Raw genomic sequence first — 27,929 nt, 5'->3', positions numbered from 1 at the left:
GATTTGACTTTGTGGTCAACATTTGAAAATTGGAAGCCATTTTTACATAAAAGTCAGGATTTCTATTCTCTCTTGGAAAATGGGGCACATGTTCCAAATGCGTGGGACAACTGGCCCTTGGGTCTGCATTCCCATGCAGCAAGGCCAGGCCCTTGGTGAGAGAGGCCAGCTGCCGTTGACTGGGTCATGTGTCCCCGGCCCCCCAGGGCCCCCCACCACTCTCTGTCGTCCCATACCAGCACCCTTCACCCAGTTCTGTTATCTGGCGGGTGCCTATAGGCACTGGATTTCAAAGCTCTGATCTGATAGGCGGGAGGGATTGGAATGGAATGTCCTTCCAGGTGATCTGTGTAAGGCTGATGCCGTACCTCCATTTTGCAGAAGAAGAAACTAAGGTTTAGGAAGATTGAGTGAATTGCTCAAGGTCCTAACAGCTACGTTGGATTAGAGGACTCCAGGGCCTATACCTATGCCCCACCCTGACCAGGGTTCCTTGTGAGAAATAGCTCAATTACAGGGACAAAAAAGCTGTGGCACCGGGGACCCAGAGGGGAAGTGGTGACGAGGACGGAAGGCCAGACCTCCTCATGCTCACTCATCTGTGAGAAAGAGTAAACGCGAGAGAAAGCCAACTTGGGTGGCTGAGAACAGGAGCTCTGACTGGGACCCAGGGCAGCTCCCAGACACACCACCACCAGGACTCCTCAGTGCCCGGCGGGGCCTGGAAACTCAGCCACAGACCACAGTGAGTAACTTTCTGTTGTTGTTTTATTTGGGGGCCTCTTCCTCATTTCAGAGAACCTGTGTGTTTTGTGAAACCTGTGTTCCTCCTTTACCCCTTCTCCCCAGGGATGTCAGAAGCTGGGGGCGTGGGGGTGGTCTGTCCAGGGGCGGGAAACTGATCCCCTATGGGGAGGACTCCTAAGGTGTGTGAGGACCACTCACAGGAAGGCTCGGGGCTGTGCGGTCCTCACCCTTGGACAGGACCACGAATCAGCACTCACAGAAGGAGGTAGTCACCTCTACGCTGACAGCCTGACCGGGGCGGCTCAAGAGTGTGTTAGCGCCACACTAGACCCCGGGGAGGCCAAGGGTCTGTAGCAAGCCAGCACCCAAGTGACTCTCGGCGCTGGTAACTCCACGGCCTCAGGAAAATCCGCCCCCCTCCTTCCCACTCAGCTTGCTCTTCTGAGAGAGCAAGGGCCCAAGACCAGCACTCATGGGCCTGTGGGGAGGGCTGGCTGTGGTGATACTGGCTGAGAACCCCGGGATTAGCAAATGGCTTGAAGGTGGCAATTCGGATCGTCACACCATCTGCTGCTCCTGGGGAGCAGAGCCAAGGAGGAGGGGGCTGCAGGCTGTTTTTCCCTCGAATGGGTGGCAGGTAGACACCTTGAAGACACAAAGCCCAGGACTGAGGCAGAGAAGGGGCACAAAAGGAATTGGGGCAGACCCTGAGAGGCAGGACCCCAACGACGCTGGCCCTAGCATCAATTTCTACCAAAGAACCACGTCATCTTTTGGTGGGTTGAGAGCAGGTGGCTAAGGTGGGCAAAATGGTAGCACGGCTCAGCTGAGCAGAGCCCTCCAGTGTGTCTCCTGCCTTCCCTCCCCATCTTTGTTGCACCTGTTACTCTTACCCTGAGCTCTCAGATGTACACGGAATGTTCTTTGAGTCTTTCTCATTAAAGCACATTCAGTAGGACTCAAGAGCTCTCACTCTACCAGACTGGTCAGAAAAGGGGTCTCAGTGTGTAGTTAGCTTCTCTCCCTTGCCAGCATTGCCCACCGAATCCTAGGGCCTCATACAGAGCACGGAACAAGGGCGGCACCTGGTCTTCATGCTGCCCTGGCTTCTCCTATGATGGATGCCTGTTGTCCAAAGGGGTTGGATCCCTGAAGTCCAGCCTGTCCACTTCCCTCATGTGCCTGGAGTCCAGATTCTTTGCCACAACTTGAAACCACTGTGCCTTGGATTGGGTTACCACCCAGTAACTTCACCCAGAGGCCCCACGATCTCCCTAAGACAGCAGAGCCCAGGATGTGAAAACTCAAGGGACCCGGGACCCGGGGACCACCTCTCCTGTGTCCTTGGCTTTGGATCACAGATAGAGGGTCTTCTCCCCACCCACCTGGGACCCCAGCTTCACTTTCTCACTGAACTCGGGCTTTCACAAAGAACAGAAAAAAGGGATCTCTTCACACAGTTTCTGCTTTCTACCTCAACCCTTGTAAAATGTCCCTTGGCTGGGAGACACCGAGGCTGCTTTTTGAAGGGAGACCAGCAGTTGTACCCAAGTCCTCCTCACTGATAGGTCAGGTGGCCTGAGATGAGCCGCATCACCCCCCCCCTATTTTTTTTAAAGATTTTATTTATTTGAGAGAGAGAGAGCACAAATGAGGTGAGAAGCAGAGGGAGAAGCACACTCCCCTGCTGAGCAGGGAGCCAGATGGAGGACTCGATCGCAGGACCCCGGGATCTTGACCTGAGCCGAAGACAGACACTTAACTGACTGAGCCACCCAGGTGCCCCTCACGTCATCTTTCTAACCTGTAGTTTCTCCAGCTCCAAAAATGAAGCCCAACATTACCATCCTGCCTCAAAGTGTTCACTACGTGCGGTAGCTCTGTTAGCTCTGCTGCCTTCTCTTGCCCGGCGCTCACAGCAGCCCTAAGAGAGCTGCACCGTCAGCACCCACATCTGAGAGGTGAGAAACTGAAGCTCACGCAGGATTGAGACCTTGCCTAAGGTCATATAGCTGGTGGTAAATGGCAAAGCCAGGAGTCAAGCCCCGGGCTGTCTGAACACAATACCGGCTCTATTGCCATAAGAACCAGCAAGGGACCCTGCTACGGAGAGCTCCTTGAAAGTGCTGTGGTCCATCGCAGCCCCGAGGAACCATCAGCCCCCTTCCAGCTAAGCTCAGAAAAGAATTTAAGACCCATTATTCCCTGTTCCCTCCATTTCCTCGGGAGAGAGGGGGTCCACAGAGCATGGGGTGTGTCCTGCCCCACCCCCATGCAGTGAAGACCCCCAAAGGTCAAGGAAAGAAAAGGACAGATCAGTGGGGTAGACCAGAAGGGCAGGATCCCCCCCAAGAGTCATTAGGGCCAAGTGTGGGAAAGAAGGTTGCTGGGATCCCATCCAAACTGGAAGCATGTTGGTGAGACCTCTGGGCAGAAATGGGTTGGGTCAGATGTCCTGTGGGCTTTGCTGCCTCTAATCTCCTCCCCCACCCGCTCCTATCCCTACAGGGGAGCCCCTCAGTCTTCTACTCACATAGTGAATCAGAGGAAGCCCCTCCCACCACAACTCCCCTCTCCCCTCTGCTCTTCTCTCCCTGGGGGGTTGGGGCCACCCCAAAGTTCCTCTGAGAACCACAGCTGCGTTCACGGTGTTGCCTCTGCTAGACAGCAGATCCACACTCTTCGTGGATCTGTCTGGGTCCTGGGGGTATCTGACGGAGCTAAAAGCAGGGGACGGAGCCTGCTGAAAACCGGGAGGGGATGCAAGGTATTTCACGGACCTTCTCCAAGACTTCACATGAGTCCTATCTTAATGGTACCCACTTGGCAGATGAGATCACCTTCTCCAAGACTTCACATGAGTCCTATCTTAATGGTACCCACTTGGCAGATGAGATCACCAACGCTCAGTCACAGCAGGTAAATGGCAGAGACAAGCCGCAAACCCAGATCTGTGTTTTCATTATTTTCCACCAGCTTTGCCTAACAGGAAGGGAGGTGTTCCAGAAGGTTCACACCATTAGAAGGTCATGGAGCTTGGTTCCATTTTTTTAAAAAATTAGTGAGTAATTATTTTGCTACTTAAAAGGTATTTTTCTCAGTGTGAGAGCTTCTTAAGATAAACAGAAGAATCAAAAGCAGAAGTTAGCAGTGATCAAACAAATGATGATCTAATTTCTTCCAACCAGGATGTTTATCATTTGGCCATTGATATACAGTTTTAGGTTGATCTTTTTCTTCATCATTTATTATTTAATTTACACCCTTAATGAACCAGATTAAAGACATGATGCAAAAGGAACTCTGATGTCAGAAACACAAGGAAATAAGGAGAAGAAAGTTGATCTCTTCCCTGCAAATTTACCTCAAGCCTTAAATTGTGTTTATCTGATCACATTTCTTATATAGCTTACCAGGGAAATTACTGCACATCCCGAAATTCTGAAAAGTGTTAAAAAGAGAAGGGCGCCTGCGTGGCTCAGTGGGTTAAGCCTCTGCCTTCGGCTCAGGTCATGATCTCCGGGTCCTGGAATCAAGTCCCGCATCAGGCTCTCTGCTCAGCGGGGAGCCTGCTTCCCCATCTCTCTCTCTCTCTCTCTCTCTGCCTGCCTCTCTGCCTACTTGTGATCTCTGTCTGTCAAATAAATAAATAAAATCTTTTTAAAAAGAGAAAGAGAAAATAACATGTGCTCTGTCTTCGCCTGTGTCAGGCCTAAAGGCGATCTCCACTTGCAGGGGACATGCAGGGAGATGCTTGCCAACAGGGACCCGAGATCTATTTTCTCTTGCTTAAGATTCTTCTAAAAAGGTCCAAATCAGCTGTCTAAGTGTCACATGTCAGAATTCAAACCCTCCAGTCCCGAAAATGATTTCCCTTCTCCTGTTATATCTCAGCCTACTTTAATGTCCATTTGGTCCCCCAATAAAACATCACTTCAAAATGTGTTCACCCACCAGGCCATCTCTTCCATCCTGAGTGTACAGAGACCAAAAACAGGTGCCCCTTGGAAAGTGAAGAGAAGTCAGAATTGCTCTTCACAGATCATACATGTATTATAAATGGTTTAAAATAAATGCGAGGGAAAATTTTGAACCGATTCTCTTATTGAAAATAGTACATTTGACTTAAAATCACTTCCTTCTTCACGGGCCATACAAAATCAAGAAATGGCCCAACTGGGACACCTGGGTGGCTCAGTTGGTTAAGCAGCTGCCTTCGGCTCAGGTCGTGATCCCAGCGTCCTCGGATCGAGTCCCACATCGGGCTCCTTGCTCGGCGGGGAGTCTGCTTCTCCCTCTGCCTCTGCCTGCCATTCTGTCTGCCTGTGTTCATGCTCTCCCTCTCTCTCTCTGACAAATAAAATAAAAATAAAATAAAAATAAAAATAAATGGCCCAACTAATTCCCATTGGGGTTTCTAACATGATATATTACTGTGAAACAGTTCCTGAGTCACAAGAGACTAGACACATTCCAGTCTGACCCCCTCATTCTATTTTATTTTACTCTTTCTGTTTGGGGTACGATCCTCAGAGAGCCCAGCACATAGACAAGAGACATAATGGTTAACATTTACTGAGGGTAGACTGAGTGCCAGCGAGGCACTGTGCTACGCATCTGCAATGTGCCGCCTTCTCCATTTACTCCTCACAACGGCCCTGAGTGGAGAAACTTTCATTATCCCCTTTTTACAGATGAGGACACTGAGGCTCCGGGAGGTGAGGCCATTTGCCCAAGAGACCACAGATCTAATAAGAGAGGCAGCAGCAGAACTCACAGCTATGACTTGGGGCTGCCTTTTAAACCTCTGTCTATATATTCCTCCTCTTTTTTTTTTTTTTTTTTTAGATTTTATTTATTTATTTGACACAGAGAGAGCGAATGAGCAAGGGAGAGGCTGGGGGAGAGGGAGAAGCAAACTCCACACTGAGCACAGAGCCGGACACCGGGTTTGATCCCAGGACCCTCAGATCATGACCTGAGCCGAAGTCAGACACTGAACTGACTGAGCCACCCAGGTGCCCCTGTAAGTTTCCTTCTTAGCCTCCATTGATCCTTATCTGTTTATCACCTCCCTTTACGGAAGCAGGAGATGGAAACCCAGGTCTTCTTGCACGTTATGTACCAAGGGAATCAGTACACTGGGTCTGATCCCAAATTCCAGGCCAGAAATGAGAACAGGCCTTCCTCTTCACCACCCCAGGCCCCAAAGCAAGCAAATACGCATGTGCACATTATTCGCTCTATCACAAAGGGGTAGGCGGAGTGCGTGTGAACATCACCTCCCCCGAGGTCTGGCCCGTCTCCGGCTTCTCCCCATCTCTCCATGGCCTGATGGCCCACTCCAGATTTAATTCATTCATCAGCCTGCATTCAGCTTCTCTGTGACCTCTAGCCACTCTGTCACCACCCAGACGTCAGTGGCCTCAAGCCTGTGCATCAGCCCCCTCGCAGGTCCCAGTTTCCTCAATTATAAAATGGGACTACTTCCAGTGCCCTGGTTGGCTTGTCATGCAGAATATATGAGTTAATATGTCAAGTGCACAGAACGGTGTCCAGCACACGGTATACAACAAGCGCTCACTCAGTGTTACTTCCTATTACTGTCATGCTCACTGCTGTTTCAAGAACTGGCCTGCTCTGTCACCACTCCTACCTGCTGGGAGAACCAGTCCGAATCGCAAACCCCACTGCGGCAACTAGAAAGAACCAGAATCAAAGTTAGGGTAGGGACCCTGCCCTTTAGGATCCGGGGAGCCAGGAAGAAGTCAAGGAGGCTGGGGGAATGGCTCATGATTCCCAGTGTCCGCCACTCGGGAATATAGCCTACTCTCTGCTGTATAGAGAAGCCCCATAAAAAGTTCTCGTCATCATGGTTTTAAGGTCTTGTTTGCCCTACAAAGAGCACTTCATGGTCAGAAGGGGTGACCAGCCATCTCCAGGTATGATTTTAACAATGTTCCCTAACTGGGGTGCCTGGGTGGCTTAGTCAGTTAAGTGTCTGCCTTTGGCTCAGGTGCTGAACTCAGGGTTCTGGGATCCAGCCCTGCACTGGGCTCTCTGCTCGGTGGGGAGTCTGCTTCTCCCTCTCTCTCTGCCCCCACCTCACCTCCCACTTGCACTCTCTTTCTCTCTCTCCCAAATAAATAAATAATATCTTTAAACACACACACACACACACCACACCCTTCCCAATGACGGATAACCAAGCTTTCACACGTAGCCGGCCACCCTCAGGGTCACGGAGATCCACGCGCTGTGATCAGTCATTTAGACTTTACAGTGACTGAGCCTTCAAACTTTTCTGTAGCAGGTTTTCTTTGAAAGAGAGGTAGAGGCCTTTTAATTCCTATTATAAAGATGAAGGAGAAGGGCAGAGAATGGGAGCCCTGAATCACAGGGGAGCTCCCTGTTGGGACAGAACTAAGACACACGTCACCAGACAGCCCATCCTGAGACCCTCTGAACCCTGGGATCTGGTGAGGCAGGAAGCAGGGGACCTTATGCTACTCACGGAATTTCAAGGAGCCCCCCAGAAAGGATAGAGGTCCCCAGGAGAAGGCTGCAGAAGCCAGCTGAGCAACCGGGAGCAGAAGGTCTGATGATTACAGGTCTGAGCGTGGGTTCAAATTGGGCTCTGCCCTTCTGTAGGACCTCAGGCAAGTCACTTCGTCTCTATGTGCGTTGGTCGCCTTGTCTGCAAAACAGTGGCAAGGATAATAGCACTGCCTTCCCTTGCTTCTTGTGAGGATTAGCCAAGATCACAGGCAAAGCCATGCTTGGCACACAGCAAGTGGCGTGTATTAAGGTGCAGTCGCCCACGATCCTACCCTCCCCCGTTTACAGCAGGGTAGGTGAGGCTCCGAAAGGTTTGTCCTAAGTCCTCTCGCCATTGAGCCTTTGGGAATCACTTCCGAAATGCTAAGCCTGAGATGCCCTTCTTGCTGATACACACTCCGTCGGCCTTCTTTCCCCGAGTAAAGAGATCCATTGTGTCTCCTTTGGAAATCTTGAAGAAAGTCACCCTCCTTCAGGATTTTCACAAGTATCGGCAAGAAGTCCTTCAACCAATTCATTCGGCAAATATTTACCGAGTAGCTACCATGTGCCAGGCTGGGTGCCAGGCACTTGAGACACAGTAGTGACCGAAACAGACAACGAACACCTGCTCTCTTGGCGCTGAGATCCTGGCAGCTAACAGAGGCGCTGGCGGCCCTGGCTGGAGCAAACAGTCCAGGGAGGAAAGGAGGAAAAGGAGAGGGAAGAGATTGTTGCCCAAAGAATGGGAAAGATGCCCCTCCCTCCAGGCCGGCCACCAGCATCATGGCCTAAAACTGAGTTCTGACTCTGCCACCTGCAAGCTGCGCCACCTTGGCTAAATCCATCTAGCTAAGCCTCAGCTTCTCATCTTAAAACAGGGAAAGCAGTGCCTGGGTAGCTCAGTGGGTTCAGCGTCTGGCTCTTGATTTTGGCTCAGGTCATGATCGCAGGGTCACGAGATTAAGCCCTGTGTCAGGCTCTGTGCTGGAAATGGAGCCTGCTTGGGATTCTCTCCCTCCACCCCACCCCTTTGCCCCTCCTACCCACCTCTTCCTCTTAGAAAAAACGTCCGGGGAGTGGATGAGACAATCTATCCAAAAGTGCAATTTACAAGATAAAGGAGACTTTGTGGGTAAAATACCTCTTAGAGTGCCCGCCACAAAGGAAGTATGACAGGACAGTGACGAATTCATTTTCTTCACCTACTTTAACCATAGTGACATATGGCCATGGGCTGAACGCAGAAGCAGAGATGAAAATCCTCAACTGCCCAGACCGTTAAGAGGTTTCCCCCAAAGACATTCTCATGAGAAATATGTTATCCCTATTAGCGTGTAATAGGTATCTTCAATACATTTTTTAAGTTTTCAATTTTATCTTCTAATACAGTACATAGTAAAAGATGGAACCTACCTCAATGAGAGCCCTTTAGAATCTGGGTAACTTTTAGGAGGATAAAGGGGTGCTGAGATGGCAGAGTTTGAGAACCGCTGCTCCAGGCTTTCCGGAGCAGGCTTTCTCACGCCAGCTCGTCTGCAACCGAATGACCCCCCCACACACACACCCGGCCTCCACCGCATCCCTTGGGGTTAATTGCACAGCTTCCAAGCTGGAAGGACCCTTTGAGGTATAATCAAAAACCCAATGGTGATGCAGATGAGCAGACAGAGAAGAGGAGCCGTTTCGCCTGAGGTTACCCAGCCTTCAGTTCCATCCCAGACTGGAACCTGTCTCCTTGGCCCAGGGCTCTTGTCTGGACTGCAGGCTGACAGGTGCTGACTTCCTTTTCCCAGCCTGGTTAATAATCCGTCAGACTCCCCCGGCACTCCCCCTTTCATTCCCGTTCACTCAACGCCAAACATCCTGAATGGAAACATGATCTTTTCCCTCTGTTCTCCTAACACTGTCCCATCCCCCTTCATGACTCTCAGCCTTTCTCCTTGACCCCCTTCACCAGCCCAAGGGCATGACAGAGAAGCCATAGTCACTCTCATTCAGTGCCAGTTAGCAAAGAACTTGCGGAAGTCAGAAGAAAGCTGTAATATGCATACGTATTTTATATATATTGTCTGGCTACTGTATATTTTACATATATATATATATATATATATATATATATATATATATATATAATCTGCCATCAGTGGAGGGCTCACTGTGTTTCAGGCACCGTATTAAGCATGATGCTATCTCAATTAATTCTTGTGCCTCACCACCACCAATGAAGAGTGCGCTGTTTGTTTACTCCCATTTTACAGATGAGGAAAACAAGTGAATAAAGTAGTGACTTCATCTGAGGGCATAGAGCTAACGTTTGGTGGTGCCAGGACTGGAAGTCAGGTCTGTCTAACTCCAAAGCCCAAGAGCCTCACTGGCAAATCCTTGGAGGTGAGGAGATGAGGACTCCACCAGGTTGGTGGGGATAAGACTAAAATTTAGACCCACTAATGTAGCCAGGGAGGCATTACTGAATGAAATTGGTCAATAGAGGAAAAAGCCAGAAAGAGAAATGATGCAAATTGCCCCTGGGGCTAAAGACCAAAGATGGCCTGTGTCTGTTGTTAGAACCATCACCCTCGGCAGGGTCCTGCATTAGCTCCTGTCCCATTACGAACCTGACTTTGTCAAAGCACAAGGGCTCAAGTCCTAGTTCTGCCCGTCACTTGCTGTAAATTTTGGGTGACATGGCTTCTCTGAACTTGTTTGCTCAAGAAATGCTACCTGCCTCAGATAACAGTGGGGAAAATTATGCAAACTGTCAAATACGATATGGGCATTAGTAGTTCATTCCTTAAAAGGTACGTTGCTGGAGTATAAGGTAGCTGAAAAAAGGAAAAAGATATTTGAAAAGACTCAACCAAACTGTCCTGTGGGGAGATTTCAGATCAGTTAGTTGATTACGAAGAATTAAAGAATGTAAAATAACAGGGCTTTCATGCTCTGGGGCTTCAGAGGCATGAACAAGACTGCGGGTTCCTGGGGCCCCCAGCAAATTTCTTAAATCTCTGGGCCCCAATTTCCTCATCTGTAAAATATGGAAAATAATTATACCAGCTTTGCAGGGTTGTTTGGAGGTTTGAATGAGATAATGTGCAGAAAGTGCTGGTCCAGTGCCACGCCTCATCATCGTTATGCCCTGATCCTCTTTGCAGACGGCAGTGCAGGGCAGAGGGAGAGAAAGTGACTACGCCCTAGAACCATCTGGTGTCAGAGCCAGGCTCCAACCCTGAGCGTCCCATTCCTAACCTGGGACCCTTTTCTTTCCACCGTGTCACACACAAACACACTACAGCTCACTCAGAAACCCACGCGATTGCTTAATTGTTTTAAATCATTATGTAATCTGCACATCAACAATGCAGGTAGTAATCATGTCCCCAGCCACAGATGAAGAAACTGAGGCTCAGAGAATTTGAGAAACTGGCCCCCCAGGTCACACAGCCCACACACAGGGCTGGGATGTGAAGCCAGCAATGTTTCATTCCAAAACCTTGGCCCTTAATCTTTGCTGCAGTGGAAAGAGGCCTCAGGCACCATTTAGCTTAATTCCTCCCAGGAGAGAGGCTGGAGCTGATACAGATAGATGAGGAAGGAAGGTCCAGGGAGAATGAGTGTCGAGACAGCAGGCGGTGGCCCCACAGACTCCTGGATGGGAATGGTGAATGGTGGATGGACAGCCGACTTGGGATGGAATCTTCTAGCTCCACACATGGGGCATGAGTTTCTTTGCCAACCACTAGATATTTAAGAATGGCCTTAATGATGATCCTTTGTGCCAATTCTATAAATTACAAATTCTTTCCTTAAAGGACTGGAGGTGGCCTATATTATGAATTAGGGCAGTGGAAATAAAAGCAAAACATTAGAAACCACTTTTAAAAAAGAAGAAGAAGAAGAAGAAATGAATCAGGAACCAACCTTGAATGACTCAGGACTGCAGGTTTACATCGGATTTAGTTCTGAGCTTCCTGGCAGCTGAGGGAAAAGAAAACACAGAGTCTTTCTGAAGAAGACTGCTTTTTTCCCCAGCTTACATTTGTTCATTCATTCATTCATTCATTTATTAAATAAGTTGATTTTAAAATATCTAAGTGCCTGCTTTATGCCAGGCCCTGTGCTCCAGTGCTGGAAATCCAAAGAGAAAGTACTAAAGAAATCAGCCTTGGGGGTGCCTGTGTGGCTCAGTTGTTAAGCATCTGCCTTCAGCTCAGGTCATGATCTCAGGGTCCTGGGATTGAGCCCCGCATCTGGGTCCCTGCTCAGGGAAGAGTGTGCCTCTCCCATTCCCTCTGCTGCTCCCCTGCTTGTGCTTGCTTGCTCTCTCTCTCTGTCAAATAAATACAAATCTTAGAAATCAATCACTCAATCAATCGGTCTGGGCAGCCCTTTGCTTCTCTCCCCTAGGACAATTTCCACATTTTGCCTTGCATCAATAAACTTCTCCTGGACTTACACCGCAGAAGGGATTTTAGGTTCCTTCACCCACATGCTGTTCCCCCACCCCTCGGATGACTACCATAGTTGTCTATTTACAAGGTCAAGAGTACAAGGTCAAGAGCAAGGACAGTTGCTAGTCTTTCGATTCACTTTCTGCTTTTGACCTGCTGTTTGTGGTTTCCAGTCTTTCCAGAAATCTGGTTCCCTGGGCAAGCAGTGCTATGGTGAGGAGCTCATGGTGAGGCTCGGGATGAGGGACTGGGCAATGTCTGTCATGATTTGGGAAGAGAGAGTAGAGGCTCAAGGGCCATCTAATTGTCTCCCTTCTCAGGGCTGACTTCCATCTCCATAAGGGCTGCTTAGATTAGCTTGGAACCTGTCATTAAAAGAATTTTGTTTCAGTGTGAGGGGAACTAGAATACAAAGATGTCATCACTCTCTCGCCCAGATTCTACTCTCAAATCTAGAAGCTCACAGTCCAGGAAACAAGATGAGACATATATTATTGATACAAAGAATAGAAGGTAGACAGTGATCCATGCAGCAGGACTCAATGAGTTTGATCCACCTGGAGGGACTGGGAGAAATCAGAGAAGACTTCCTGGAGAAGGTGGCCTTGATTTAGGACCTGAAAAACATAGATAAGATTTGGGCAAAGGACAATAGCCTACAGCCCGAAACTCCAGAGAACTTCCTTACAACCTGCAGCCAAGTGCTGTCAAACACCAAGGGGAACTGGGAGAAGGAATGTGGAAGGAAGCCCGCATGAGTCCCTTCCTACAGCTGGACACAGCACAAGAGCCCAGCCTGCTGGGAAGCAGGTCCAGAAGGTCATGCAGGTCAAACAGATTTTTATTTTTTATTTTTTTTAAGTTTTATTTATTTAAGTAATTTCTACACCTGATGTGGGGTTCAAACTCACTACCCCAAGATCAAGAGTAACACGCTGTTTCATCTGAGCCAGCCAGGCCCCTCCAAATAAGTTTTTAAAAAACGTGATGGCTTTTTTAAAGCGTGATGGCAAAGTGTCAGCTGAGAATAAACAGAGAGATTTTCATCTGCCTCAGCTCTCAGATGTGGGTCAGACAAGACTGAAGCACAGAATCCTGTAAAATCCTATAAACTAACTCAATGAAGTCACTTCCTGCCTTTCACTGGACATGTGCTGGGAGCCAGGCACAGTGCCCCAAGTTTAGTAAACTCCTGTTACTTAATCTGCACAACAATGTGATAAGGGTGGTATTTCTCCCGTTTACAAATGAATGAGACAGAGGCCCAAAAAGATGAAGTAACTTGCCCAATGTCACACAGCCCATAAAGTAGAGAGCTGAATTCCAATCCAGAGAGGTCTGGTTGCAAAACCTGCAACACTGGGATTCGATGTGGTGAATATCCCGGAGGAGACTTAAAAAATCACCCAGTCTACCCACCTGCTTTAAAGATGAGAAAAGAGGGGCGCCTGGGTGGTTCAGTCAGGTAAGCAACTGCTTTCAGCTCAGGTCATGATTCCAGGGTCCTAGGATAGAGCCCCAGGTAGAGCTCCCTGTTCAGCAGGGAACCTGCCTCTCCCTTTCCCTCTGCCTCTGCAGGTCAAACAGATTTTTACAAAGAATAGAAGGTAGACAGTGATCCATGCAGCAGGACTCAATGAGTTTGATCCACCTGGAGGGACTGGGAGAAATCAGAGAAGGCTTCCTGGAGAAGGTGGCCTTGATTTAGGACCTGAAAAAAATAGATAAGATTTGGGCAAAGGACAATAGCCTACAGCCCGAAACTCCAGAGAACTTCCTTACAACCTGCAGCCAAGTGCTGTCAAACACCAAGGGGAACTGGGAGAAGGAATGTGGAAGGAAGCCCCCATGAGTCCCTTCCTACAGCTGTGATCTCCCCTTGCTTGTGATCTCTCTCTGTGCCAAATAAATAAATAAAATCTTTTTTTAAAAAGAATGAAAGAGGGGCGCCTGGGTGGCTCAGTGGCTTAAGCCTCTGCCTTCGGCTCAGGTCATGATCCCAGGGGCCTTGGATCGAGCCCCCGCATCGGGTTCTCTGCTCAGCGGGGAGCCTGCTTCCTCCTCTCTCTCTGCCTGCCTCTCTGCCTACTGCCTACTTGTGATCTCTCTCTCTGTCAAATAAATAAATAAAATTTAAAAAAAAAAAAAGAGTGAGAGAAAGGAAGAAGAAAGGAAGAAAGAAAGATGAAAAAAGAAAGACCCAAAAAGGAGAAAGGAGCTATCCAAAGACGCTCAGTAGCAGAACAGGAACTGGACCCCAGGACGGCACCCACCCACCCCATCCCCCACTCCCAGTCAGAGAGAAAAATGCTGGCTCTTGGCCTCTAATCTCAGCTTTTCACTGTAGGTGTAGTGACCACAGTCAGAGAGTCACGTTCTTTTCACCTCACAGGTTGTCCCTGGCTTTAAACGCTAGGAACAAGGGGGCAGTTGTTACCATGGCATTCATTTTCACTTCGTACTTTCAGTTCAGGTGGAAAAACCCCCCAGGGGCAACTCCCTGCACCTTCCCACCACCACCCCCTCACCTGAAGGTTCTCTTCCCACCCACTCAGCCCAAGCAGGCTACAGGCTGCGGCTTAGCTGCCGAGCACCAACATGCTATCTGACCAAAGCTTGTCAGGTAGTTCTGAGGCTTTGGCTTGTTCTAAGGCGGGGTGGCACTTGGTTGGTGGATCGGTTCTCTTTCAATTGTCCTTTTGTACAGAGTCAGTCACGAAATGGTTTTGTCTGCCTCCGTCCTTCTTACTATTTGGAACTCCCCGGACATGGGGTAAAAAACATGAACGCTTTCCCCTGACAAATGCACAGGTGTAAAGTCTTACACATGCTTGGAAAGGATGGAGACCCCATCACAGTGGACCCAGTGAAAAAGCCTCGGTAGAAGCCATCCGCCAACAGCTTTTTCCAAAGAGACTGGGACAGGTATTGTCCTTGTCATTTCATATGAGAGAAAAGGGGCTCAGAAAGTTGAAGGGACTTGCCCAGAGTCACATGACCAGCCATGGCAGCGGGTGGAACTAGTGGCCCTGCAGAGTCTCCCTCCGTGCTGGGCACTCAGATGCCGGTCCTTGCCCTGGGGAGGAGGCCCGTCTAGGAGTCAGACACTCTGATTCCAGAAGGTTTTTCTATCTGCCCACAGGGGAACCAGGCAGGGAGCTGGGTTTCCTGTTGCTCTCCGCATCCTGTTGCAGTCGGATGTTGTCTTGTTAGGCCCCCCCCATCCAAAGGCCTGCGTTTCCTGCCCTTATCTAATTTGGACGATACCACAGGTCAGTGGCCAGACCAGACCTGGGTGAAGCTCAGCATGCCGGCAGCCACCACACCGGCCTCGCTCTTCTAGGCTGGACTCTGCGTGGGGTAAGCCATTCTCTGATGAGAGGGGGACTGTTTCCTAAGGGAAATACGGGGACGGGGGAGTTTGGCTGGGGCAGTAGGGTGCAGGGAGGAAGCTTCCCAAAGTGGCAGGGTGGGGACATGGGAACTGAGAAAGCCTTGCACTGTCACTCATTCGTGACCAGTGCCGAGAACGAAGCTGGCACCGTTTCCTGTCTCAGCTCTGGTGTGGTTCTGGCAACACTGAGCACCTGCTCTCTGTCCCAGGCAAATGCCCCTTCACAGCTTCTGTGCACAGGGTCATCTCTGCGCCTCCAGACCAAGGGTCTCGTCTTGTGATTTGGGATATGAAATCTAGTTCCAGCTCCGCTGCCCTTTGGTTGGGTGAGCTCAGGACATTACATCCCTACCCCTGGACTGTTTTCTCAATGCTGAAATGATGGAGCTGAATTAGATGAGAGGTTTTTGATCTCCTCTTCAGACTGCCTTGAAGAGAGGGCAAAGGTGATATGAACACAGATTTTACCTGACTTAGGAACAGGGGTTCCATCAATTGTAAAAATTGTTCTGCTCTCTTAAAATTTTTAAAAACAGGGGCACCTGGGTGGCTCAGTCAGTTAAGTATTTGCCTTCAGTTCGGGTCATGATCCCAGGGACCTGGGATCAAGCCCAACATTGGGCTCCCTGCTCAGGGGGAAGCCTGCTTCTCCTTCTCCCTCTACTGTTCCCCCTGCTTGTATGCTCACTCTCTCGATCTCTCGGCCAAATAAATCAATATAATCTTTTTTTTAAGATTTTATTTATTTATTTGAAAGACAGAGATCACAAGTAGGCGGCGGGGTTGGGGGGTGGGAAGCAGGCTCCCCGCAGAGCAGAGGTCTGGAGGGCTCCATCTCCAGACCCTGGGATCATGACCTGAGCTGAAGGCAGAGGCTTTAACCCACTGAGCCACCCAGGTGCCCCTTTTTTTTTAAATTTTAAAATACGGGATTATAATAAGGGCTGCCATTTATTGAGCTCTTCAGATGTGTCAGGCATGTTATTCTTAACAACCACAGACAGTAGATGAATTATCCTCATTTGAAGATGCTCGGAATAATAATAATAAGCACAGGTATCGTATTAACTTACTTAAACCCTCACAAAACCCATCTTACAGATGAGAAATGGGAAACCCGAGGCATTTGGTATCTTGAACAATGCAGCCAGGCTGGAATTTCAAGGTACAGGATGTGCTGCTCTCCATACACTCCTACTTGGGGCCCACTCCATTTGAGGCAGCCCCTTTCCATCCAAATGGGTTCATTCCATAGGGAGTTTTTGAGCACCCACTGTGTGTAGGCATGTACAATGCACTGAAGACCCAGAAATAATGGAGACCCAGTCTCTGACCTTGACAAGCTGTGGGGCCTCTGCCAAGTGGTTTAATGTCTCTGTGAAATAACAATACCCATAATTTTTATTTTATTTTATTTATTTGGAGAGAGAGAACATGACTCAGGGCGGGGAGAGGCAGAGAGAGAAGGAGCAAGAGAATCTCAAGCAGACTGTGCTGAGTAAGAAGCCCGACCTGGAGCTAGATCCTAGGACCCTAAGATCATGACCTGAGCTGAAGTCAAGAATCTGCTGCTTAACGGACTAAACCACGCAGGCACCCTTTATTTTTGAGCTCCATGTCCCCTGTGGGGCTCGAACTTCCAACCCTGAGATCGAGTCACAGGCTATACTGACTGAACCAGCCAGGCACTCCAATACCCATACGTTTTATATTATAAAGTTATACGGATTATATTAGATTGTGGCTGTGGAAATTATTCTGTAGAATTTAAATTCCATACAAACGTTGGTTAGTTCCGTTATTAATCTGGTTGGAGAAAAGCCTAGTGCGGAACTGGTTACAAACTAAAGCAGAGTAGGGCTGCGAGCTTCCTGTGTGACAGGGCATCAGGGAAATCTTTACGGGTTGAAAGATGAGTTCTGAAGTAGGGTAAAGAAAGAGAAAGGAACCTTAGTGGGAAGGTGTGGGCAAAGGTGCAAGAAAGTAGAACAATCTGGGAAATGGCAGAGGATCTTGGGGAGTAGGGGAGCCAGGAGGGGCTTCCGGCAATGGCTGCTGAGCAGGGTGCCCTGCCCTGGCTCTCCAGGAGCAGTACACCACCTTGGCTTGGGCTAGCGCTATTCCCCTAAAGACATGAAGGAAATACCTGTCGTTTACAATTTCCTAGTTGCCACATTATTAAATAAATAAATAAGGAACAAGAGAAGGAAATGTATACTCTTACAGTCCTGTGTCATCGGTCACACGTGTCAGGGTCCCTCAGGAGCACATTCCCAGGAGCTGATGCATCCAAGTGCCCAGTCACATGGACCAGACCAGATTTCGCAGAGTTGCTCTCCAAAGTGGTTGTGCCAACTTGCCCCCCTCCCCTGGAGGCGCTGGAAGTCCTCGTTGGTCCGCGCCTTCTTCAACACTCTGTCATAGAAAGGTTGAATTTTTTACCAGTCTGGTATGAGGGAAACTTGCATTTCTGTGGTTGCTACTGAGGGTAGATATCTTTTCAAAGGATCATCGACCATTTCTTGTTCATGTCTTTATTCTTCTGTCTGGGTTCTCTTTTTTTCTTCAGAAATCTAATGTGAGGTTTGCCTGTTTTATTATCTTTTCAAAAAACTGGCTTCAGTCTTTCCAGTTTTTTCTAGTCTCCTTTGCTTTCCTATGTCATTAATTTCTGGTCTTATGATTTCTGTCTTCTGCCTTCTTTGTATTTACAGTTGTTCTTTTTCTAATTTTGTGATGTTTAGGACATTTGTCTTTTTTCTTCTCTAATATGAGCACAAAGGGCTATACATTTCCTTTTTGGTGCTGCGCAGATAGAGCCCACAGGTTTTAATGTTACAATTCTAAGTATTTCCTAATTCCCTTTCAGATTCTTTGACTCAAGAATTACTCAGGAGTCTATTTTTAATGCTTCGTACTTATGAAGTTTGTTAGTTATATGTTTAAGTTCTTGATTTTTAAAAAAAAAGATTTTGTTTTTTGACAGAGAGAGAGAGAGATCACAAGTAGGCAGAGAGGCAGGCAGAGGGAGAGGGAGAAGCAGACTCCCTGCTGAGCAGCGAGCCTAATGCAGGGCTCCATCCCAGGACCCTGAGACCATGACTTGAGCCGAAGGCAGAGGTTTAACCCACTGAGCCACCCAGGTGCCCCTAAGTTCTTGATTTTTTAACAAATTGCACTGTGGTTAGAGTACATGATTTATATGTTACAGATTATTTTAAATTTGTTGAAATCTACTTTTCACCCAAGACTCAGTCAGTTTTGATAAATGTCCACCTTTACTTGAAGTCAATGTGTATTCTCCAGTTATTGGGTGTTGAGTTCCATATAGGACTATTTAATCCAGGTTGTTAATTGCATATTCAAATCTTATACATTCTATTAATTAGTATGTTGTCTGCTTAATTGATCAGCTTCTGAGAAAAGAATGCTAGAATCAGTTGCTATTCAATCTCATTTCATCTCAAGCCTACAAGTATTTATTGAGTACCTATTATGTATTAGATACTACTCAAAGACCTTGTATCAGTGGACAAAATAGTTCCTTGACCTCACAGAATTTAAATTCTAGTGGAACAAACAGACAATGAACAATAAAACAAAATAAATAGGTAAGTGATGTAGGGTATATGTTAGAAGATGGTAAGTGGGGGCGCCTGGGTGGCTCAGTGGGTTAAAGCCTCTGCCTTCAGCTCAGGTCATGATCCCAGGGTCCTGGGATTGAGCCCCGCATTGGGTTCTCTGCTCCTCGGGGAGCCTGCTTCCTCCTCTCTCTCTGCCTGCCTCTCTGTCTACTTGTAATCTCTATCGAATGAATAAATAAAATCTTTAAGAAAATTAAAATTTAAATTAAAAAAAAAAAAAAAGATGGTAAGTGATATGGGGGGGGGGGTGGGGACAGAGCAGAGTTAGGGAGACCAGAAGAGCAGAAGGATAAGGTGAGTTACTGTATTAGAGTGGTAGGAAAGCTGTCATTGAAAAGGTAAAACTTGAGCCAAGACTTGAAAAAAGTGAGAGCCTGAGTCAAGCATATATCTAGAGAAAGAGGGCTCAGGCAGAGGGAACAGCCAGTGCAAAGGCCCTGTGACAGGGGGTTGGACCCATCAGGCAGCCAGTGTGGCTAAAGCTGGTTGACCAAGCAAAGCATGACATGAGGGAGATCAGAGAGGTAATGGGGCCAGAACACTTAAAGCCTTCTAGGCCACTGTAAGCACCTTGTTTGGCTTTTGCACTGAATGGAATGGTCCCTGTGCAAGGTTTCGAACAGAGAAGTTGCATGATCTGAAGTATTTTAAAGGGATCACTCCTGCTGCTGTGTCGAAATTAGATTAAAGATGGGTCTGGTTAAAAGCATGGAGCCCAGTTAGTAAACTATCAAAGTCAACCAGCAGGTAAGAGATGATGCTTGCTTTTTTTTTTTTCTTTTTGGTGGAAAATGGTGGTTTATTAAAGCACAGGGACAGGACCCATTGGCAGAAAGAGCTGCTGTACCGGGGTTGTGAGGAGTGGCTGGCTGATTTTATACTCAGGAATTCAATGCTTGATTTTTAAAAGCCTAAATAGTCTAAATAAAGCTTCAACTCCATCTTTTTCTTGGCTTATATTACTGTGATTCACAATTTTACTTCCATTTTGTTTTTATGACCTCCAAATCAATCATTAGCATTATTATTATTGCTTTTCTTAAAATTTTATTTATTTATTTGACAGAGATCACAAGTAGACAGGGCGGGGGCGGGGGGAAGCAGGCTCCCTGCTGAGCAGAGTCGGTCCCATGCAGGGTTCCATCCCAGGACCCTGAAATCATGACCTGAGCTGAAGGCAGAGGCTTTAACCCACTGAGCCACCCAGGCGCCCCTATTCTTACTGCTTTATACAGACATTTGTTTTCATTTGCTCATACATTTAGAAACATATCTGTTCACAATTCCTTCTTGCGTCTCTGTTCTTCCCTCTGTGAAGAATTTCCTTCTGCTGATGGCATACCTTTTAGATGTTTCTTCAGGAAGCGTCTGTTCATGGACAACTTGACTTTATTTCTTTAGTTTGAGTTAGAGTTTAGCGCCCCCCCTCCTTTCTTCTGGCTTTTGTTGTTATTGGAAAATCTGCATTTAAGTTTCATTATAATTCACTTGCTACTATTGTGTCCTTTCTGATTGCTTTTAATTTTTTCTCTTTGTCTTTCGTGTTCTGAAGTTTTATGATGATATATGTGAATATGGAATTAATTTGTTTTTAAAATCCTGCTTGTAGGGGCGCCTAGGTGGCTCAGTTAGTTAGCATCTGCCTTTTACTCAGGTCATGATCTGAGTAAAATCTTGATCCCATCTTGTCATGGGATCAAACCGTGGGACAAGCTCCCTGCTTAGCAGAGAGCCTGCTTCTTCCTCTCTCTCTCTCTGCCCTTCTCCCCAGCTTATGTTCTCTCTCTCTCTCAAGTAAATAAAAACTTTTTAAGAAAATAAATAATAGGAGCACCTGGGTGGCTCAGCCAGTTAAGGGGCTGCCTTCAGCTCAGGTCGTGGTCCCTGGTCCTGGGATGGAGCCCAACATCAGGCTCCCTGCTGCATACGCAGCCTGCTTCTCCCTCTCCCTGCTTGTACTCTCTCATGCTTTCTCTCTCGCTGTCTCTCAAATAAATAAATGAAAGTCATAAATATATAAACATATAAGTAAATAAATTAATAAATTCTGCTTGTAGTGCACTGTGATTTCTGCATCTGAGGAGGATAAGGAGAATTCTGGACAATTCTCCACTCTCCACAGCCCCTTCTATGACCTCCGCAATGCCCACCCCCACTTCTATTCTTCCCTTCTGAAACTCCAGTTAGATATATTCTAGGACTTTTCATTCAGTCCTTAGCCTCTCTTTCATCTGCCCCATCTCTTTGTCTCTTTGTGCTGCATTTTCAGAAATGTCCAGATCTACCTTCGGGATCAATGCTTTCCAACTAATCTGTTCTGTTCTTTCACCTACCTTTAAGGGTTCTTATTTCAAAGACTTTGTTTTTCACTTCCAGAATTCCAGATATTCTACTTGATTCTTTTTCAATCTGCCTAGGCAGTCTTCCATTATGTACTCATGGTTTTGATTCCTTACGGTTTAATTATATTAATCGTATTCCCAAGAATGACTGAAGTCCTTGAAAGTCTCATTCTACTGACATTCCTGAGAACTCTTATTCACATGTCCTTACATATTTTGTTATTTTACATTGGGAGTTCAAATCCCATGGGTCCCTTCATGTGGGAAACTCATGTACCCTGGCTAGAAGGTATATTCCTCTGGAGAAATTTCAAGTTTGCTTTCTAATAGTATCTAATGATGTCCCATGTAATATTTGGGTGCTCTGGTTTGGTGTTTCTCAATATTTAAAACATACTTATAAAAAAAAAGATTAATTATCTGACATTCAGGTTTATCTGGATTCTTATATTTTATCTGGCAACGCTGCTGATGTGACGACAAAGTTTTGTCTTTGTTGTTAAAACCTCAGCATCTTACTTACCAAAACAGACAAACAAACAAATAAACAAAAACAGAACAGAAAACCAATGGAAAAATCCCCTCCATCTTAGTATTCTGGATTCCTTTTTTTCTTGGTTTTGATCTCTTAGTTATTGGCCCTTGAAGATTTCTCTTTTAAAGGGAAGTCTCAGGATTGGTCTTTTTGGAAACAAAAGACTGAAAACCTCACAGGCCACTTCTGCATCTTGAATTCCCACATACCTTTCCTAAGGCAACCGGTACAGATCTAGTGACCCAGTAGAATGGAAAGAGGGCAAAATATAAAGGAACAAAATGTAAATTGCTATTTCAAGATGTGATTCCTCAACACAGGTAAAGGGTTGGTCTAGAGCTATATTGACTGTGTGAAGTCATTATTGCCTGATTGAAAAAGACTCCTTTCTTCTTCTCATTGTACTACAGCAAAGGCTTCTTGACAAGCCCAGCAGGAGCCAAGGGACCCACCTCATGGAGAGACGCTGGGTGATGGAGGCAGCCAATGGCTGTAAGGATGGCTTGGATTTAGACCCCATGAAAGAGTACATGGTCCTGAACAGTTCCCAAAGGATAGCTGTTGCCGTGCTGTGCACCTCTCTTGCCCTGCTAAGTGCCCTGGAGAACCTGGCTGTGCTCTGCCTGATCCTGTCCTCCCACCGGCTCCGCAGGAAGCCCTCATACCTGTTCATCAGCAGCTTGGCGGTGGCTGACTTCCTTGCCAGTGTGATCTTTGCTTGCAACTTTGTGGAGTTCCATGTCTTCCATGACATGGATTCCAAGGCTGTCTTCCTACTGAAGATTGGCAGCGTGACTATGAACTTCACAGCCTCTGTGGGCAGTCTACTACTGACTGCCATTGACCGCTACCTCTGTCTGTGCCATCCACCTACATACAAAATCCTACTCACCCGTGGGAGGGCACTGGCAACCTTGGGCATCATGTGGGTCCTCTCAGCATTGGTCTCCTACCTGCCCCTTATGGGATGGACTTGCTGCCCCAGTCCCTGCTCTGAGCTATTCCCCCTGATCCCCAATGACTATCTGCTGGGCTGGCTCCTGTTCATTGCTTTCCTCTTCTCTGGCATCATCTACACATATGGGCATGTCCTCTGGAAAGCCCATCAGCATGTAGCCAGCTTGGCTGAACACCAGGACAGGCAGATGCCAGGAATGGTGCGAATGAGGCTTGATGTGAGGTTGGCCAAGACCCTGGGGGTGGTGCTGGCCGTGCTTTTCATATGCTGGCTCCCAGTACTGGCCCTCATGGTCTACAGTCTGACCACCACCCTAAGCGACCAGGTCAAGAAGGTCTTTGCCTTCTTCTCCTTGCTCTGCCTTGTCAACTCCATGATCAACCCCATCATCTATGCCCTGCGGAGTGGGGAGATCCGCTCTTCTGCCCACCACTGGCTGGCCCACTGGAGGAAACATCTGAGGAGACTCGGACTTGAAGGAAACAAAGAAGTCCCAAGGTCCTCAGTCACTGAGACAGAGGCTGATGTGAAAATCACCCCGTGGTCTGATTCTAGAGGACTAAACTGCTCTGAATGCTGATGAGTTTTCACAGTTTTAAACAAGCTGAATCAGAGTCATTTCACTCCCTGGAGGAGCAGCCTTGACTCTATTGTCTTACTTGATCCAGGCCCCAGAGGCTTGCACACTTACCCCTTTTCGCTGATGACTGATGGCATTGACCCTGGCAGGTAACCTGGCCATACCTGTTTGCATGCAGACTGTTGAATACCTAAGCCCTGTGAGGAGTGGCAAAGTGGGCAAAAGGCTTGAGGAGGCTCAGTGCACGTTCAGGTTAGGAGAACCTCCCCTAACAAGAGGGCTTAGAGCTTGCATCCTCCAGAGAGCGCGGGAGCCAGATGGAGCCTTCAGGCTCAGCAATGAGGGACTCAGAGGACATCTGAAAAGATGAATGGATTATTTTCCCAGGATCTCAAGATGTCAAATGGGATGGCTGGCCAACCCTGTTCTTGCTTGATTGTTGGGACTTCCTTGGTTCTAAGGCTATAAAAGACCCCACTCTCTGGTCACCCTTTCCTACTGAGGACCAAAAAATTTGATACAATGAGGACCAAGGGTGTTGATCCTACCTCTTTCATAGGTAATTGACAAGCCTCTAGTTCAAGGAATCTTGTTATTAGGGCAATGACCCCACTTGACTCCCTGATAATCTCCACTCACAGCCACTGTGACCTCCTAGGTCCCTGGGAAATACAAGGGAGGCTGGGACTGGCTGACACAGAATTTTCAGAGAATTTTGTGGCCCCTCTGAAGTCCTTCCACTGGAAGCAGGCAATGGCTCAGTCTAACTCCAAGAAAAAGGAAGGCATTCACTAAGATTTTATAAAACCCCAAATCGTTCCCAGTTGCCCCTCAGTTCAGTTCCATTGTCTGTTTGCAAGACAAGGTACCCACTGTCCATTCACTCATGCACCCATCTCACAAATACATGCCAGCCTTTGTGCTAAGTCCTGGTTGTGCACCATAAATTAGATAGGTTCTCCCCCTGTCTAATGGGGTTTACATTCTACATTTTGGTGGGAAGACAGCCACTAAAGAAGATAATTACTGGTGGTACAATGAAGGAAATCATCAAGGTCATGTGATAGGGATTAATTGAGGCAACTTTAGGTACGGTAGACCTACTATGTGCTCTGGTCATAAATGCCAGCTGGTCTTTATTGAATCTTTACTATGTGCCACACACTGGGATAAGTGCTTTCAAATGAAGTATTTTACTTAGTCTTCAGAATAACCTGAACAAGAGGGTCTTGGTACCTTCATATTTTTTTGATAAGGAAACATTTAAGAGGCAAAAATCACTCGCCTGGGGCGCCTGGGTGGCTCAGTGGATTAGGCCGCTGCCTTCGGCTCAGGTCATGATCTCAGTGTCCTGGGATCGAGCCCCGCATCGGGCTCTCTGCTCAGTGGGGAGCCTGCTTCCCCTTCTCTCTCTGCCTAGTTCTCTGCCTACTTGTGATCTCTCTCTGTCAAATAAATAAATAAAATCTTTAAAAAAAAAAAATCACTCGCCTGAGATCACACTGCTGATACATACCCAAAGCTGGAGTTTCCAAAGCCTGCCGCCCTTTACCACTAACCTCTTGGCCTAGTTTAGTCAATTTCTGCTTGATTAGGAATAATACTCGATTTCTATAACATCAGATTGCTGCAATCTTAATGTTATTTCTCAATATACTTCATTTTATGTCCTGTATCAATTTCTTGGGGGTTCCTGGCTGCCTCAATTGGTGGAATGTGTTATTTTTTATCTCATGGTTGTGAGTTCGAGCCCCACGTTGGGTGGAGGGAGTACTTAAAAATAAAAATCTTAAAAAGAATTTTTTTCCACCAAGTGGCTTTAAACAACAGAAACTTACTCTTTCATGGAAGCTTCTGGAAGCTAGAAGTCCAAAATCAAGGCATCACCAAGGCTATGTTCCCTGCAAAGGTTTAAGGGAGTATCTTTCCTTGCTTCTTCCAACCTTTGGCAGCTCCTGAAGTTCTTTGGCTTGTAGCAACATAACTTCAATCTCTGCCTTCATATGACCCTCCTCTCTTCACCTTATCTCTTGATGTCTTCTTTCAAGGATGTCAATCTTTGGATTAAGACACATTCTAATCCTGTATGACCTCATCCTAATTGAACAAATTACATCTACAAGGACTATTTCCAAATAAGGAAACATTCACTGGTTCCGAGTGTACCTGAAATCTGGGGGGACATTATTCAACTCAATACAGTCCCCCAAGAACAAAGTAAACCCCTCGATTACAGTCCATATCATGGACTGTATTAAGTGGCAGTCACTGGCTAGTCTTCCCCCATGAGATGACCTCCATGTTCGAGTCTTGGTCCCCAGTTCTCTGGACAATCCAGCATAGAGCCTTTTTTTCCCCTAAATTTTTATTTAAATTCTAGTTAATTCTAGTGTTCAACGTGACGAGTGCCCTCCTTAATACTTATCTATCACCCATTTAGCCCTTCACCCAACCCCTTCCCTCCGTCAACCCTGTTTGTTCTCTTGTTAAGAATCTTTTATGGTTTGCTTCCATCCCACTTTTTTTCCTCTTCCCATATGTTCTTCTTGTTTGTTCCCTAATCATAATATATATGTATATACATATATATGCACACATATATAATATAAATATAAATAAATATATAAATATATATAAATATAAATTTATATATAAATTTATAAATTTATATTTATATATATATTTATTTCCACCTCCCCACATCTTTAACCATTCATCAGTCAATGGGACACTTGGGCTCTTTCCATAATTTGGCTATTCTTCATAACAGCATAGTCTTTTTTTTAAGATTTTTTTTTTCTTTGAGAGCAAGAGAGAGAGAGAGAGAGCCTGTGCACAAGTGGGCAGGGGAGTGGGGAGAGGCAGAGGGAGAAGCAGACTCCCCACTAAGCATGGAGCCCCTTACAGAACTGGATCCCAGGACTCCATCCCAGGACCCAGGGATCATGACCTGAGCCCAGTGCAGACACTTAACCAAACAAGCCACCCAGGTGCCCAAAAGCACAGAGTCTTAAGAGTGCTGGTCAACATCTGTGGAACAAAACTGCTCCTGAAAAGCACTTTGGAACATCAAATTTCATTTTAATCCAGATACCTATCTTTTTGTAAGGCAAAGACATGGCATGAGTTTTTAAGGTAAACTTGTGACTCCTTAAAAGTTTGGACATACCTTTCTTTATTCGTTGGCGGGGTCTTTTCTCCCTTTAGCAAAGAAAATGCTTAAGTTCCTAGAATAAATCAGTAAATATTTAATGTTTAAGGAATAAAACTAGAGTTTAAAAAATCATTGAATTAAATGCACTTCATCACTTTCTACCTCTCTCTTTTCACATCCACGCTTCATTTCTGCCCTAAGTAAAGAACTAGTTTATGGAGGAGGAGAGCAAGCAGAGAAGGAGGGCCCTGGATGCAAGAGAGAGCTGCCCGCATTGTTTGGATGATGGAACGGGCCCATTCAGTGGACAAGACTTGCCCAAGACGACCCAACAAGATGGTATCCAGTGCTAGAAATGCAGGTTTCCCAACTTCCAGCTTTGTCCACTCTGTCGTCATGTCTCTTGCTTGTCCCTGCAGATTTACATGTTGGTTATGAGAATAAGGAGCTGCGAAGGCCATAGTGTCCCATTTTATCCTCCCCATGATGAGTTCTCTAACACCAAAGACCATTACTCACTCTGATCACGAGAAGATGTGTGCAAACAAAATGGGTTTTGTCTTGGTTTGGTTTTTTGAGGTGTCAGTGCTTACTGTTCTGGGCACTATTTCAATATAATCTTGCAGAGAAAACACTAGAGATAAAACAGCTGTTCAATCAGCGAAAGCTACTGTGTTTCCTTGCAGCTCCTGGAATGAGGAAGTGCTTGGTTCTGTCAACACAGGTCCCTGCCCCTCCCAGGGTGTGAGAGAGGAGCGGCTTGTTCAGAGGTACAGATTCCCCACCAGGATACCTGGATTCTCCTCCTATCCCTGCTCAAATGAGCAGTGTGATCTTGGGCGACTCCAGTTCCCTCCCTGGGCCTCAGTTTCCTCCTCTGTAAAATGGGAAGAGTAGGGAAAGGGATAGCATCCACGATCTCCAAAGTCCCTTCAAACTCTGATATGCTGCAGTTCTCTCACTGATAGGTGGGGACTGACTGTGTGCCACGTGGGGTCATTAGACCTTTCCCACCTGATGACCTGTTTGAGCACACAGCATACAAATTGTAAAGCAACCGGTGACCTCCCTACCAGAGAAGGTTGACATGGGAACTTCTTTGACCTGCGGCTCTCAATTTCTCACCCTGCTTACTCGAAAAACGTTCCTTTGGGGGCAGCCAAAGGGTCTTATTTTCCCAATAAGACATTAAGCTCTCTGTATTGCCTCAGAATCCCCAAAGCAAGCTCAATAAATACAAGACAGACAAAATGATCACAGAGGCTCTTCCTTATTCAGTGCCCACCTTTCTCCTTCCTCTTCCCTGGTAATACTTCCTCTCCCTATACCTCCACCCCATATTTCTGCTAGGGCTATCACGATGCCTTCCCATCTGGTATTCCTGCCTCCCGGCTTGCTCTTCTTTACTACAGTTCAAGAAGTCCCCTATGGCTCCCAATGCCAAAATGGACTACTCTCAGCGCTCGGCACGCACTGGGGCTCCCATACTTTCACGACTGAACCCGGCTGTGATGTCCCTTCCCCAGCATTCATTCGTCCGTCCCGCGGAGCGCGGTCAACGACACTTTGTGTCTTTCTCCGTTTGAG

General features: G+C 46.9%; 1 protein-coding gene and 1 long non-coding RNA gene across 5 annotated transcripts; one reads left to right on the top strand and one right to left on the bottom strand.

The window, feature by feature from the left end:
* The first annotated feature begins 358 nt into the window (after positions 1 to 358).
* CNR2 (cannabinoid receptor 2) lies at positions 359 to 23,673 on the top strand. Of its 2 annotated transcripts, XM_059135907.1 has the most exons (3): positions 361 to 745; positions 15,008 to 15,095; positions 22,061 to 23,673. In XM_059135907.1, the coding sequence occupies exon 3, from the start codon at positions 22,106 to 22,108 to the stop codon at positions 23,186 to 23,188; it is 1,083 nt and encodes a 360-aa protein (XP_058991890.1). In that variant the 5' UTR covers positions 361 to 745; positions 15,008 to 15,095; positions 22,061 to 22,105; the 3' UTR covers positions 23,189 to 23,673. The 2 variants fall into 2 exon arrangements, with proteins under 2 accessions (XP_058991891.1, XP_058991890.1); XM_059135908.1 differs by lacking the exon at positions 15,008 to 15,095 and having other exon boundaries at positions 359 to 745.
* On the bottom strand, positions 10,473 to 27,265 carry LOC131809173 (uncharacterized). Of its 3 annotated transcripts, none has more exons than XR_009345079.1 (6): positions 27,136 to 27,265; positions 26,358 to 26,755; positions 17,354 to 17,544; positions 13,155 to 13,446; positions 11,206 to 11,262; positions 10,473 to 11,109 (listed from the first exon to the last, which is right to left on the bottom strand). It is a non-coding gene; the product is annotated as an uncharacterized LOC131809173 (long non-coding RNA). The 3 variants fall into 3 exon arrangements; XR_009345077.1 differs by having other exon boundaries at positions 26,358 to 26,415; XR_009345078.1 differs by lacking the exon at positions 13,155 to 13,446 and having other exon boundaries at positions 26,358 to 26,415.
* Between the last annotated feature and the right edge of the window lie 664 nt (positions 27,266 to 27,929).

Source organism: Mustela lutreola, chromosome 10, assembly GCF_030435805.1.
Source record: "Mustela lutreola isolate mMusLut2 chromosome 10, mMusLut2.pri, whole genome shotgun sequence".
NCBI classification, from domain to species: Eukaryota; Metazoa; Chordata; class Mammalia; order Carnivora; family Mustelidae; genus Mustela; species Mustela lutreola.
Note: the sequence above shows the minus strand (reverse complement) of the source record. Positions and strands in the feature narration are given on the sequence as shown.

Coding starts and splice junctions, on each gene's coding strand:
- CNR2 (XM_059135908.1), top strand. CDS start 22,106: ATGGAGAGACGCTGGGTGATGGAGGCAGCCAATGGCTGTAAGGATGGC.